Here is a 15,038-nt window from a genome sequence, read left to right on the forward strand (position 1 = left end):
TCCTACACCGCGCTTTCCGCTCACCAATACATATGCACATGCATACATTGCATGTACTTTTTGCCCAGTTCTCACTCACGGGTTCCTTTGTTATAAAACTGGCAGGCACCACCAGCCAACTGACTGCAACAAAAAGCCCGCACAGTGGGCCCTATAAGACAGTTTTTAGTTTCAATGAAATGATAAATTGGTTATCAACTTTTACCATTATTGTTGTTAACAAAACAAATGAGCCTTTAACCAAAAGCTTCCCAATTAAATATGACTTGTACAGTAATTTGTCAATCCTGTTATTTTGTTGTTGAACTTTTTCTCCATTACAACCTCTTTCTTATTGACATTTTCATACATGTGTTCATATATCTTAATATAAACATGTGCAATAACAACTGTGAACAGCGATTCTATATTACCTATCTTAATTTACAAACAGATGTTTAATATAAACATTCAAATATAATCGTAAAAATGCAAGCCATGCTCATTAGCTCACAAGCGCCATATTTACTTAACGGCACTTGTCCTACAGTAAATTACACTGTTTCCACTCTCTTGAAGTTAGTCTTTTTTTTTTATCAGTACACGAACCTGAAAAGTAGCAGATAAATTATATAATATACAGCGTTATATGATGGGTTGCTTAATCGCCAGTTATTATTTGCACTTCACGAATTAAGCAATGCGCTAATGAGTCAATATAAATGCAAGCAAGTATTTTTCTGGGTTTCTAAAATAAATTCGGACAGATTAAAAAAAAAACAAATAGTCACATTTATTTTTTGCTTTAGTGCGCTTTGGGGGCTTAAGTGTATTTCATAACATTAAAGATCCATTTTTATTTTTTCGTTTTTCCCACTTGTGTTGCATTTTGCAAATTCATTCATTTTTAATAAAATAAATTCAAAATAAATTTCAATCTGACTCAGTAAAGTTTACATACAACCTTTTCAATCATTCAGTCAGTCAATCAGTAATGTAAATATTTTTATATTTTTATTTATTCACTTTACACGATTTCGCCATACAACTTTTTCTTTGTAAAAGCTTAAAAGCGCCATTGGAACTTAAAAGCTTTGACTGCTTGCAGAGACTCGCATGCTCCACTGTGCGACAGATTGATGTCTGTGTCTGGTAGGGCGGAATTGTCGCTGCCCGGCTGGCTGCTTCGCGTGCTGCCGACGTCTCTGCCGATGTTTGCTGCCGATGTTAGCTGCCGCTGCTGCTGTTGCTGCTGCATATGCTTTTCGGCCATAAACGTGGCGTGCAGTCGCAGTGACTGCCATCGGCTGCGTCCCTCGGCTTGTGCAGTTTTTGTGTCTCTTCAGCCCCTGTCCGCTGCTCGCTGCTCGCTACCTGTCTGACGCTTTGTTTTTTGTGCTTTGGTATTGGTGTGGCGTTGCCGAGGAGTGTCTGGGCGGCAATGTCAATGCGCTGCTGCTGCTGCCGCCGCCGGTTGCCTGCCTCTGCCTCAGTGCCACAGTGTGCACTTTTTGCGATGCGCTGTTGCTACACAAACCGCCCCAGCACCGCGCCCGCCCGCCCGCTTGCCCACAACACAACTACGACCATGTAAACGCGTTGGCTTTTCTTGCCCGCTTCCATGATTCATCTTGGGGCCCCTGAAGTGATGAGCTCAGTGGTGAACAAAAAGAAATCTCAAGACGGCTGCGGCTGGTTTTTTTTCTCAACATTTGTTCGCAACTCGAATATATATATATTTAAGTCAGAATCCGAATCGGTATTGTGGAATTTTCACTATTATCAATTGGCTACCAACAAATACGTGAGGTCTTAAGCGCTATACACAAAATATATAATATGAAATCTCTATGGAAATTAGGAAGAGTCCACCAAGCACACCTGGGCGTGCTTCCAACCACGTGGCTAAGGTGATGCGCTCGGCTGTGCCGGTATAAAGGGCTGCCAGCGCAGACAGGAATCGTCGATTTTGGGAAATGTGCCGCGTCGCTTCACGCGCTCCTCATACTCATCCAGCACATCCTAGAGAAGGGGCACACAAGATTGTTAGAATGCTCAAAGAAAATAAAGATCTCCTTTAACTCACCTGCTTTTTGAGTACTATATGCTTGCCCTTCCAGTACTTCATCATGCCCAGCGCCTGCAGAGTGCTCACAATGTCATAGGAATAAATGGCCATTTCCTGTGGGAGCACAATAGATACTATGAGTATTAAGTCTTTGGAACTTGTCATTTTATTCAATATTCACCTGAGATACGTCCTTGATGCAGAGCGTATTGCCGGAGCGATTGCATAGATAGTCCAGCAGTACGTCCTTCCAGTAGGAGCGATATGATATAAGTCCCAGATCGGACAACGGCTTCTCCGGCGAACCAATTTTGCCCTCCACGCGGGTTAGCAGATAGCCTGGTAAAAGCACATTAAACACATGCCCATAAGTATGCTATAGATGGAACTAGCTTTCAAGTTCCGGCGCATTATTTATGGTGACCAACTTTGCCCCGCCCACATGGCCCCAAACGAACCCAACTCAGCGTTCTGTGTTGTGTCTAGACAGGATTCCGTAAAGTGTGTGTCCCAAGAGGGTGGGGAGCGACGACAACAACAACAAAAACAACAACAACAATAATGACGACGACGACGGCGGTTGGCAGCCCGGCCACATGAATGACGAGCGGCGGGCATTTAAACAACGTTCTGGCGTGCATTCAACCCAAAAGCTCAACCCCCAAAGCTCGACGTCGCCGTCACCGTCACCGTCGCTGTCATCGTCGCCGTCGTCTGGCAGCAACAATTCTCGAGTCTAGATAACAACAACAGCAACAATGGGTGCAGCAAGTAAATCAACGAGGACGAGCCCGGCGTGCCCTCACAACACAAAACCCACTGAGGCAGGCTCGGGAAAAAAAGCCAACAACACAGACATACAATACATACACAAAAGTACGCGCAGCACACACATACACATACACACACACACACACTCATACATATACGGACGCTAGACGCACTCAACAGCAGACACAACTGCAACTGGTTGAGTTATAGGGCGGACGACTTAAGAATGGGCGGGCAGCGGGTGGGTGGAAACCGCGTGTGAAAGCTTATGCTTCAGTTGTTGTTGTTTTTGTGTACAATGGGACAAGCTAAATAGTAATTGATCTCTCGCGCTCACAGCTGTGCGATATATCGATAGCATTATGCGTGCAACGGTTGGCAGCACAGTTTATCGATAGGCACAAATTTGTGGCGTCACAACAAACCAAACATATGTGTGCGCCAATTTGTATTTTGCAGTAAACAAAAATGAAGTGCTCTGTGCGAAATTGCGATTCTACCAGTGCCATGGATCGCAAAATAATTAGTTTCTTCCAATTACCGAAGAACAGCAAAACAGCCAAAAAGTGGCTGCTTTTCTGCGACAACCCGAAGCTGAAGAACATGAAAGGTACGTTTGTTTGCTCGGATCATTTTAGGCCCGAGGACATAGGCGGCGGCGGGGCACTCGGAACAGGTTTGTTAGCAAGGTTAACAGTTAATTAATGAACAGTTACTAATCCCAAAATATATTTTTATGAAGCTATGTGCAGACGCCGACTTAGAATAGGTGCGATACCATGCATCAGAAAATCAGGTAGCGGGTCATCAAAGGACCGACTCAAAGGAAAGAAACAACGCAACAACAAACGTTTAGAAAACGATCTTTTAGCCAGTTCAAAGGTCGGAGAAACAAAGTCTGAGCCGGAGGACAATGAGGATATACAGGACGCTAACTGCGAAACTCATGCATTGTCAGAATCAATACTCTCCGCTAAATCTAAGGCAGACAAATTTTTTGATAATTTGGATACGGAAAGCTCAGAGGCTGTCATTGATGAGCTAAGTAACCAAGTGTAAGTTAAATTATTTATATAAATAATATTTAGCTATAAACTATCGTCAATTACAGCAAAGATCTGCGTATGGAAAATCTTCGCCTACAAGTCAACATTAAGGTGGTCCACAAAAATTACAATGCTGAAATCAGGGAATTAAAAAATAAGTTGGAACAGGCTAGATCGCAAATATTACAGCTTGAGATGCAGCTAGAGGAAAACAAATAATAGGTAATAGACGATAATAGATAATAGAAATAATAGATAACCTAGTTTTAGATGCCTACACATTCTATCAGAAGTGGTACCATAAATTTAAAATACTTTACGACTAAGCTAAAGAAAATAAGAAAATATACAACAGACTACAATTAATGTCAATAGAATTAAAGGAATTAAGGGAATTCTGCCAGTCTTAGAGTCATTCTAAGATATGCAGAATTGTCTAATCTGAAGGCTTTAAATCGTCCCGAAATTAAAATCGGTTTATATCAGAAAGGGGAAAAAAAGGGCCTTCAGATATACGATTTTTGCGCACATATACTTATATGAAAAAGTCTTAGCTGTGTTACGTCACATTATTCGTCGTTCTACTTTACAACCTGTGCGTCCCATTGTACCGTTTTGTGCTGGCAAAGCTCTGCTGAAGCGGGAATATACGCTACTCGCATACATATGCAGTCGCATTTTGGGTAGCATTTTGATTTCTTTGCGTACGTCGTCAGCAGCGGTCGTCGTTCTCTCTCTCTCTCTCTCTCTCTCTCTCTCTCTCTCTCTCTCTCTCTCTCTCTCTCTCTCTCTCTCTCTCTCTCTCTCTCTCTCTCTCTCTCTCTCTCTCTCTCTCTCTCTCTCTCTCTCTCTCTCTCTCTCTCTCTCTCTCTCTCTCTCTCTCTCTCTCTCTCTCTCTCTCTCTCTCTCTCTCTCTCTCTCTCTCTCTCTCTCTCTCTCTCTCTCTCTCTCTCTCTCTCTCTCTCTCTCTCTCTCTCTCTCTCTCTCTCTCTCTCTCTCTCTCTCTCTCTCTCTCTCTCTCTCTCTCTCTCTCTCTCTCTCTCTCTCTCTCTCTCTCTCTCTCTCTCTCTCTCTCTCTCTCTCTCTCTCTCTCTCTCTCTCTCTCTCTCTCTCTCTCTCTCTCTCTCTCTCTCTCTCTCTCTCTCTCTCTCTCTCTCTCTCTCTCTCTCTCTCTCTCTCTCTCTCTCTCTCTCTCTCTCTCTCTCTCTCTCTCTCTCTCTCTCTCTCTCTCTCTCTCTCTCTCTCTCTCTCTCTCTCTCTCTCTCTCTCTCTCTCTCTCTCTCTCTCTCTCTCTCTCTCTCTCTCTCTCTCTCTCTCTCTCTCTCTCTCTCTCTCTCTCTCTCTCTCTCTCTCTCTCTCTCTCTCTCTCTCTCTCTCTCTCTCTCTCTCTCTCTCTCTCTCTCTCTCTCTCTCTCTCTCTCTCTCTCTCTCTCTCTCTCTCTCTCTCTCTCTCTCTCTCTCTCTCTCTCTCTCTCTCTCTCTCTCTCTCTCTCTCTCTCTCTCTCTCTCTCTCTCTCTCTCTCTCTCTCTCTCTCTCTCTCTCTCTCTCTCTCTCTCTCTCTCTCTCTCTCTCTCTCTCTCTCTCTCTCTCTCTCTCTCTCTCTCTCTCTCTCTCTCTCTCTCTCTCTCTCTCTCTCTCTCTCTCTCTCTCTCTCTCTCTCTCTCTCTCTCTCTCTCTCTCTCTCTCTCTCTCTCTCTCTCTCTCTCTCTCTCTCTCTCTCTCTCTCTCTCTCTCTCTCTCTCTCTCTCTCGCTCTCTCTCTCTCTCGCTCTCTCTCTCTCTCTCTCTCTCGCTCTCTCTCTCTCTCTCTCTCGCTCTCTCTGTCTCTCTCTCTCTCTCTCTCTCTCTCTCTCTCTCTCTCGTCTCTGTCTCTCTGTCTCTGTCTTAGTGCCGTCGTTCTATCTCTGTCGGCTGTGTGTGTGCGTGTGTATGCTTGTGGGTGTGAGAGGCAACGTCGAGACGACTTTATCGATCCATAGCTGATTCGCATTTCTGGCCGGACTGCGCAATGCTGCATACCAACAGGCGCGTGCAGTCGCCTCGACTAGAGAAGCAGCTTGCAGCTGATAAATACGTTTGGATTTTCCCAGCAACAGCAACCCGAGAACTTGCACAAACAATTAACGACTTTAGAATCTTAGTCAATTAGCGTTGCACTAATTTTTGTTGTTGTTGTTGCTGTTGCGCCGGCTGCAATTAGCGAAAAGCTCGTTTACCGGGTATACGATACTCGACTACTCGACTAGCTACAACCGATTACTCGACTACTCGCCCGCTGCACTAGCACGCAGAGGACGACGCCCTTTCATTGTGACCTGCGCTGACCTTTGTTGTCTGCCGCCGTTTGCGCTGCTTCTTGTTGTTGTTGTTGTTGTTTTTGCGACGCTGTCTGCATAATTTTTTATTTTTTTTTTGAATATTTTTTGTTTTATTTGCGAGCTTTAAGCGCTTGCTGAACATTTTTGGGGCTGAAACTTTTACAACGACGCATTGTGGTTGGGCTTGATTTCATTAATTAATACATTAGCCAGTAGATAAGGGCGACCCTAGCTGCTGCTGCTGCTGCTGTTCCCGCTCTCCGCTCTACACATTTGCATATTGCGTGCATGCAGTTATTACACCTGGCTATGCTATGTACTCGATACATGTATATGGCCATCTCGCTCGACTGACTGGCCGCCTGCTAATGAGCCAGACATGCCGGCCGCATGGACAGACAGAAACAGGCGCTGTCCTTAACCCCTGTGTTGTCCCCCATTTCTTGGCCGGACACCTGTACTCTCCAATACAAAAGGGCCGAAACGGCACACACATTTTCTGGGTGTTGCTAATAATGACGAAAACTGTTTGCTCTCGCACTACGTTCGCTCTCTCTCTGTCTCTCGCTCTTTTGTTCGCCTGCTTTCTTTTGCTCTATCTCTCTCTTGCGCTCCATCTCTCTCTCGCTCTCTGTTTGTTTGTGTGTGTAAGGTCAATGTCGTTTCGTTCGTTCTGGTATGCTCTCCCCCCACCCCCTGCTCACTCCTTTTTCATGAACGTGCGGACGCCCGCATTGCATGTATCGAGTTTATACATAGAGACCGACGTTGACGCCGTTGCCATTCATCCAAGCCGCGTATGACTCAAGTACTCGGACTGCCTCTGGGCTCTGGGCCCTGGTCTGGGGTAATTCTTTGTTTTTTCGTGCGTTTTTTTTTTGTTTTTTTTTTCTTTTAGCTGCTGCTGCTGCGCCCGTTTCTTTATTGTCTGGCGCTGTCTTCGTCCATTTCAAAGGCGGATTAATTTTAAACAATTTTGGTGGAAACAACGATAAAAATTACTTATGCGATGCATTATACACACACACAAACACACGCACACACTTACATTGAGATATATGTATGTGGATGTGTGTGCATATAGACACCTGCAGAGCTTGGTCTACGCTTAATTGATGCAGAAATTGCATGCACCGCTCTGCAGCATGGAAAGCTAAGCTCGAATGGTGCCGGAACCAAAGCCATAGCCGACTGTCTATATATGTAGCTGGCATGTTGCTTGACTTCTCTCATGCAATGATGATTAACTATATTGCACTAGCCACATAAACCAATGACTCACACGCACACCACGTACCCACTTAAATCGATAGGCGGCTCATTAAAGCAAACAAAAAAAAAAAACCTAAATGAATGTAATCCACAAAATTTTTTCAATTTTCTCTCGCATTGTTCTAATATGCCATTAAACTCCTAATAGGAGGAATACCATCTTATAGAAGAAGCAAAGAAATTATTTGGTTTAAACTGTTGTCTGATTGTTAGAAAGAAAGCAGTTAAGCTGATTTATATATAAATAGATATTAGATAGATATATATATAAGAGGGTATTAGTATTAAGATCTAATATCAAGATTCGGATAAAATAACTCAAAAAGCATTAAAGCAATTCTTGTGAAATAAATAGTAAACAAAAATTGGTATCTTAATACTAACTCAAATAATTATAGGTATTACCAAAAAAGAAATATATATATTAGATATTTATATACATAAATAGTTTTAGTAATTATTAAGTTTTGAGTTATTTTATATTGATTTAAATTAAATAAATTATTTAATTTAATAATTTAATTTAAATAAATGTAAAATTAGATGTTTGGATATTATATAAATATAAATTTAAATTAGTTGATGTGATTTGAATTTATATAGATTTGAATTATGTAACTAGAACGGGTAAAGGAGAAAACCGTTTGATCGAAATCCAAAACATTACCCAAAATAGCATAAAAAATGTAACTTCCCTAGAAAATACCCATGTCTATCAATTTTTTAAATTATACAAAAGATTAGTTATATGTTGACAAGAAGTTTCAGGTAGAAGCTATTCGAGCCACAAGTAAATGAAACATAATTATTAGAAAATTCGAAAAAACTTCAAAATTATGGCAATATCTATGTCAAGCACTCAAAATTCTCGATATCTTTTGTCTTGATACATAAATGAATTGGTTGAATACCAAAATAGATTTTTCTGCCTTTGTAAATGGAGGATAAAAAGTGGACATGTTGATTAGACACAACTACAAATTTAACATCTTGTCAAAATAGACAACAGCTCGCATCTAGTTTGTTAGCACTCAAAATAAAATCATTTGCAGTTGAAAATCGAACCTCTAAAGCAGAAGTTTTTTTTTCTGAAACTCTGTGAAGGTTACAATAGGGACTACATCCAAATATTTACTGCATATATGTATACCCAGTGTACTTTCGCACATTGCTTAATGGAATTAGTTAGAAAAGTGTGCCCAGTTTTAAGCTTAAAATTGAGGTTATGTGCGCGTGTGCTAACTTCAAATTGAGGTTAGGTGCATTTGATAATTAAAAATTGTGGTTATGTTATTTGACCCATTGATAAACTGGTCTGGCACTTACTGAAATCGATGAGGAGCCTTCCGTAGCCTTTACGCTGATATGGCGGCAGGGTTAGAATGCACGAGACGTTATAAAAGGAGTTCTTTTCCTGCAAGAATGGAATATGCTGAGAGTCGATATAAATGTTATTCAAGGTTTAACATGGGCTGAAAGCAATATAGTTTTTTTTTAAATTTATAACAATGCAAGAATTAACTATACATAACTCTTAAACTAACTATTAAGATTATTATAAACAATTATAAATTATACCATGTTAACAATAATTTGAGAATTTAATCAGTAAGAAAATGCCTGAGGCCATTCACACAGAAAAGCCAATCGGCCGGACAGACAAGCCATATAGACAGAATATTTGGTAGACTGAGTGTCAGACAGTTCTGGTTGGGGCTTGTCATTTATCGCTTCTAGCTTTTTCGGGAGTTCAATGACCAGGCGTCGCAGGAATTGAATCGATGCTCTGCAGCGTGCGATGCGTAAATACAGATACAGATACAGATACGTGTATATATATATATATATATATAGGTATATAGAGACCTGGTGTATATGGTATATAAGCGTAAGGGGCTTGCACATACGCGTTTGTGGAGAGCGGGCGAGACGACAAAGAGACCAACCAAGTTTTGCGACTGCGACTCGCATCTGTGCACGCCGTGGTGCACGGCGGGCCATGGGATGCGGATGCGGTTGCGGGTGCGGGTGCTGGTGGCAGGGGCTGCCAAAAATGCGACGTTGTCTGCTGGCTGGGTGTGAACCAAAAGGCAACAATTCGCAATTCGGAAATACATTTATGTACTTTGAATTTTTATTCTTTGTTTGCCGCGATGTCTGCCATGATGTCTGGGAACGCACATACGCTCTGGTGCTGCTGGGCTTGGCCACCACCCCAACCAGTTGGAGCAGGCGCACAAAGTGCAGCCGCCACAAAACAACGAGCAAAAACCGTCGAGGTGCACGACCTCAATCGTGTACGCCCCAGCATCAGCAGCAGCAGCAACAGCAGCAGCTGCGGCAGCGACAGCAGCATCCCAGGCAGACTGCCTGCCCCAATCCGTCATGTCTGGCTGCTGTCTGGTTCCAGCTCCATTGGCGTAGTTGCGCAGTATGATGCCGCATGGTGGCAGGGCCAAGGTACTACACAAAGCATTGCCAAAAATTATCAACATGCCACCGCGTCCGGGTGTGAGCCATGTAAACTAGACACCCAAATTGCGAGTAGTGTGTTACCAGCTGCTGCTGCTGCTACGGGTTTGGGATGAATGGAATACAGACTCCAGCTCCGACTACGACTCCGATTGCGCTGGCACTGGGACTGGGCTTGGGACTGTGCCTGCGCAGCAGCCCGGCGCGACATGCGCAATTTGTAACACAAACCCAGTCTCTGGCAGCGCCCAAAAAACTTATATGCAATTGCAGCAGGCGGGGGGAGGGGGGAGCCCGAGCCGAAGCTGCAGCTCCAGAGCGCCAGGCTAGACATCAGGTTCAGGGGGAGGTCAAGAAACCGTGCGCACATGGCAGACAATATACTTTGTTTTTCTGCCTTTTTTTTCCATTTCTTTGGAGTTGCTGGGGAAATCTCCACTTTGTTCAGTCCGCCTGCCACGCCTCTGATAGTGTCAGCTTATTTACTACACCGCCCCCCTCAACGCCTCGCGGTTGACAAAACAATTTTTGGGTATGGTCAAGAATGCTGACTGTCTGGGCATATAGCAGCACGTCTATCGCTCCCATGTATTACATGGATTCTGGCTCTGGATCTGACTGGGGCTTGGGCTTGGGCTTTGGCTGGGTCGTGTCTGCTGTTGTCTGAGCTCTCGGCTCTGTCTGCGCACATAAAAGAATCATAAAACTGTGAAATGGTATTATTCAATTTGATGGCAAGTAACAAACTAAAGTTCTAGGTATTTCCAGGGAATTAGTTAATAAGGCGGTATACTTAATAGATATGGATAGAATAGATAAGATATATCTAAGAAATAGTATCTGATACTCAAACGTCTTAAGTTAATTTGAAGTATTTACCAAAACAATTCCTTTCTTATGAATTGTATCTAGAAAAAATCTGGTCAGTAATATCTCTAATAAATACCTTTTTAAGTGCGTTTGGGCATCAAAATGCCTGGGCATAGATTGATATAAGGAATGAGGATTAATTATATGGCATATCAATTTGCAGTGGCTTCTGGATTTGGCTGAATTAAACACATAACGATTGACGATATTGTCATAAATAAGGCCAACGAATTTGTAACCTCATTAAAACTAACTCTTACATTTTTTTTAAATTTTCCTTTTCATAAATAATTTTTTAAAAATCCCTTAATGACTTAATATAATTTATATAAAAATAAAAAATGCCCGTGGTACGTATAAAATAAATTCTCTCAAATATATATAAAAATGAGTTTGAACAAAATACTTTCATGCATCCGTTTTCCGCCAATTTACCATATCTTAATTTGAGCTTTGAAAATAAGTTTGAAACAAATCGGACAAAACCTAAAACTTCACCAAAAAATCTTAGAAAAAAAAGAAAAAAACCAATGAAGCTTGGATTCTGCGAAAAGTGTGAAATGCGTCACAAATGATTTTTCATATAGATCCTTGGCAATGAATTTGAACACATTTTTCGAAAAGTGTGCGATTTTTCCATGTAAGTGAAAATTTCAGCTTCCTAGCTCTTACGGCTCGGGCTGTGCGTTTATCACCAATCAGTCAGGACAAACAGTTTTATATATAGAGATAATAATACTAGTCAATTTAGTTATTTTTAGTACTAGTTGGGTGGTAGCCAAGGGTATATTATTCAGCTATACGAGTACCTACATATTAAATAGGCCCGAGCTATTCTCGGAAAGCTTAAACTAAAATCGATGCTAATCGATTATTGATAACCAAAATAGCCTTTGTGCTCATTAAATATTAATTCTCAATTTGCTCAGCTCGACAACAAAAATGCCGATTCGTAGCCCAGTTTAGTTTTTTTTTTATAGCTACATATAAACTATAACATAATTAATTAATAGCTAAGCTTGGCTAAATTGCTAATTAATTTTAATAAGCCATAAGCTATATAGTTAATTTGATGACAAACTGCTCGATTTCTATATCATGCACCAGACTATAATACCCGACTTTTTAGAACCTGAACTCAACTTTATCAAGCAACTATTCAATTATCTTTCAAATCGCTTAAGTCTGTTCAAAACAAAATTGAATTATAGTTATTTCAGATCGTTTAAATATATACGAAATTGAATTTAAGAAAAAATATTAAGCTAGAGGTAAAATCCGAGCATGACAAAATATAAAATATAGCCCTAAATTCCAGACACCTAGATGCCAAAGAAAAGATTTAAGTTCAAATCAAAAAGTTAAAAATTTCATTAATTTCCATATACATATAACAAATATTACCCGAAACCTGCTGACGAAGTTAATCTAATCTGCCCGCATAATTAATTTATCAACTTAAATATCTAACTGCTGTGATTAACTCTTAAATACTAGAGCTGATGCTCACCTTGCTGAAGTAGCCGACGATGTGACAGCCATCGACATCGGCGAGGGTCATGATGTAGAAGAGAAACGGCTCCACGTCATAGTAGAGCGTCTTGTGGTCCAGGAAGAACTTGGCTAACAGGCAGAGATGCTGGCAATATTGTTTGTAGCGCTTGCCATCCACTTGCCACACCTGAAGCTTGCCTTTGCGATAGATTTCATCGCCGGGCGGATGACGCCAGACGCATTTCTGGGCGTGCCGCTTGATGCCCGTCTCCGATTTCTGATAGCGCAGGCAGAACTCACAGATGTACATCTTGGGCAGGCGGGCGGCATCATCCGGATAGGGCGACTGATACCACACTTTCATTTTGTACTTGCCCATGCTGATATATCTGTCAAAATTGGAAATGGAGTTAGATATAGCATTAGGCGAATTGAAAGTTAGCCAACGTACTTGATGCCCTTGCCAACGGGCAGATCCTTGAGCTCGTCCTCGATACGCTCGGAGGCCTGTGCTTGTGCTTCGCGAAACAGCTGCAGATCGTAGTCGGGCACCAGGCCCGCAAGATTCGGCTCACGATCCTCATCCGTGCAGTCTTTGTCTATCTTAACCTGGGCATTGAAGAAAATACACATATTAATTATCATGAATTTTACGAAGTTTAAGAAAGTTAACGAGATTGAAGAAGAAGAATCAAATTGTTTATATGTTTTACAAAACAATTTGATTTCAATTTCCTTTGGACTCAAAAAGTTTTTATAAATATATAAGTTTTATAGCAGAGCTCTCAATATTTACAAGTTCTCTATTTGATTAATTTAAGTTTTCTCTAAAGAGGAATACTTTTTTTAATCTTCTATTCGAAAGGCTTCTTACTTAAAGTATTCAGGAACATGAAAGAACTGCACTCTACAAAACTCAATAGATGTACAAATATTGGGAGTGGGAACATATTGAATACAATTCTTAAATGGAATTTAAGTTTTCTTAATTGGAACACGGCAGACGCACCTTATCATTTAGAAAACTGTTGCTCATGGGACGAAAGCTGGCACGTGATTCGCGTATTTTGGCCAAGAATTCGCGTTGCTCGGGCGTCAGAGATTTGAGATTGTTGTGCTGGTTGCCCGGCGTGCTGACAATGTTGATGGGCATCTTAAGGCGCTGCTCGACACGCAGCTTGCGCTCGTTGGCGCGCTCCTTGCACTCCGAGGCGGACATGTTGTGGTAAATGGGACACGCCTCGGGCAGAAAGTGTCGATCCAAATTGCCGCTCAAGTGACCCGACGAATCGCAGCCCTCGATGGGGCACTTCTTTTCCAGCTGCACAGCCGGCGAGATGGGTCGAGACTTGAGCGAGGTCATTTCCTTCTTCACTTTGCACTTGCTGTTGTTGTTGCTGCTGCTGTTGAGGCCGGCGGCCGTTGGCGGCTTTTTGGCCGGACTCTTGGAGAGCACGCGCTGCTTGTCGTCCTCCTGGTCAAGATCTGCATCCGTTTCTGTCTCGCTGCCCGGCTTGAGGTGTTGCTGCTTGGAACGGCGCATGCTAAGCGAGCGCGTCAATTTGCGCATGGGATTCGCCTTATCCTTGCGCTCCTCCTCGCTGTCGCCGCCCGCGCCAATGACACGCTTACCCTTGGGATTTGACTTACCCGTTGGCGGCTGTGAGCTATACGAGTTGCTCGAATCGCTACCCTCCGATTCGCTTATGGAGCTAGTCTCCGAGCCGGAGCCGCTGTCCGAATCATCGCTGCCATCACTGCTGCGACTCTTCTCGCGCCGCCCAGCAGCTGGTCCATTCTTGTTGTTGTTGCTGCTGCTCGTCTTGGCCAGCAGCGCCTTGGCGCGCATTTGCTTGGCCCGCACAGCCGTCGCGGTGCTGGCCAGCTTTAGCGGCACCTTGCGTCCGTTCTTGACATCCTTGTGCGAGTCATCTGTGCTGTTGGAGGAGGAGCTTAGAGAGGGTCGTTTTTTGTCGCCATTGCGCTGCGGCTGGCTATTGCTTTTCGCCGGCAGCGGTGCTTTGCTGCCGCCAGCTGCTCCGCCCGCCGCTTGCTTGGTCGTCGCCGCTCCTGTTGATGGTTTCCGTCGTGCGACGGCAGCTGGCACCGTGTTGTTCATTGTGCGCGCATTCTTTTTGGCCGGCGGCGCATCGTCGTCGTCGTCATCATCGTCGCTGGACATGCCACCGTTGCGCTGATTGCTGGCCGCCACAACGGAACGTACCTTGCTGGCGGCCGACGCCAGCGCATTGTTGTTGCTATTGCCTGCGGCTTTTGGCTTCTCATTGTCGGCTGGCGTCGCTGCCGCCTTGCGCCGTACTGCGGCTTGTTGTGTTTTTGGCGGCTGCGGTTTTTCCTCTGGGCCGGCAACGCCAGAACTGCTCGAATCGGTGTCCGAGGAGCTGCCCGTATCCGTGCAGCTGGAAGAGCCACTCGACGATGTGCTGCCCGACGTGGAGCTCGAGCTGCTGCCAGTTTCCATGTTGATAAACAATATGTAAATAGAAGTGCGTCACAGCCGCTTGCAGAGCGGCAATTCTGCGTTTCTGTACAGCAATAAAAGATGTTTGCACCAAAAAAACACACCGCGCTCAATTTGCGTATTTAATTGTTTAGATTCTATGAATAAATTTGCAAATTTTATGTTTGTATTATTTTTGCACCAAAATGAACAATTCAGTTGTTCTGCTCAGCACTGAACTAGTTCGCAGTGGCATTTACCGCTCACAGCTGAGTCAAGATGCAATA

At 43.2% G+C, this 15,038-nt stretch overlaps 2 protein-coding genes across 4 annotated transcripts; one reads left to right on the forward strand and one right to left on the reverse strand.

The window, feature by feature from the left end:
- Positions 1-1,711: 1,711 nt before the first annotated feature.
- On the reverse strand, positions 1,712-14,997 carry chm (chameau). Of its 2 annotated transcripts, XM_064685833.1 has the most exons (7): positions 13,300-14,984; positions 12,742-12,899; positions 12,307-12,679; positions 8,781-8,886; positions 2,229-2,386; positions 2,066-2,161; positions 1,712-2,001 (listed from the first exon to the last, which is right to left on the reverse strand). In XM_064685833.1, exons 1-7 carry the CDS (start codon positions 14,770-14,772, stop codon positions 1,885-1,887), a joined length of 2,481 nt encoding a protein of 826 aa, XP_064541903.1. In that variant the 5' UTR covers positions 14,773-14,984; the 3' UTR covers positions 1,712-1,884. The 2 variants fall into 2 exon arrangements, with proteins under 2 accessions (XP_064541903.1, XP_064541904.1); XM_064685834.1 differs by lacking the exons at positions 1,712-2,001; positions 2,066-2,161; positions 2,229-2,386 and having other exon boundaries at positions 8,804-8,926; positions 13,300-14,997.
- On the forward strand, positions 3,225-4,230 carry LOC135430978 (uncharacterized). 2 transcript variants are annotated; one of them, XM_064685838.1, is made up of 3 exons: positions 3,225-3,428; positions 3,561-3,873; positions 3,930-4,230. In XM_064685838.1, exons 1-3 carry the CDS (start codon positions 3,287-3,289, stop codon positions 4,081-4,083), a joined length of 609 nt encoding a protein of 202 aa, XP_064541908.1. In that variant the 5' UTR covers positions 3,225-3,286; the 3' UTR covers positions 4,084-4,230. The 2 variants fall into 2 exon arrangements, with proteins under 2 accessions (XP_064541908.1, XP_064541906.1); XM_064685836.1 differs by having other exon boundaries at positions 3,230-3,494.
- Positions 14,998-15,038: the final 41 nt, after the last annotated feature.

This window comes from Drosophila montana, unplaced genomic scaffold, assembly GCF_035044405.1.
Source record: "Drosophila montana isolate Dmon_TW-CO22-7 unplaced genomic scaffold, ASM3504440v1 contig_3122_1, whole genome shotgun sequence".
In the NCBI taxonomy this organism is placed as follows: domain Eukaryota; kingdom Metazoa; phylum Arthropoda; class Insecta; order Diptera; family Drosophilidae; genus Drosophila; species Drosophila montana.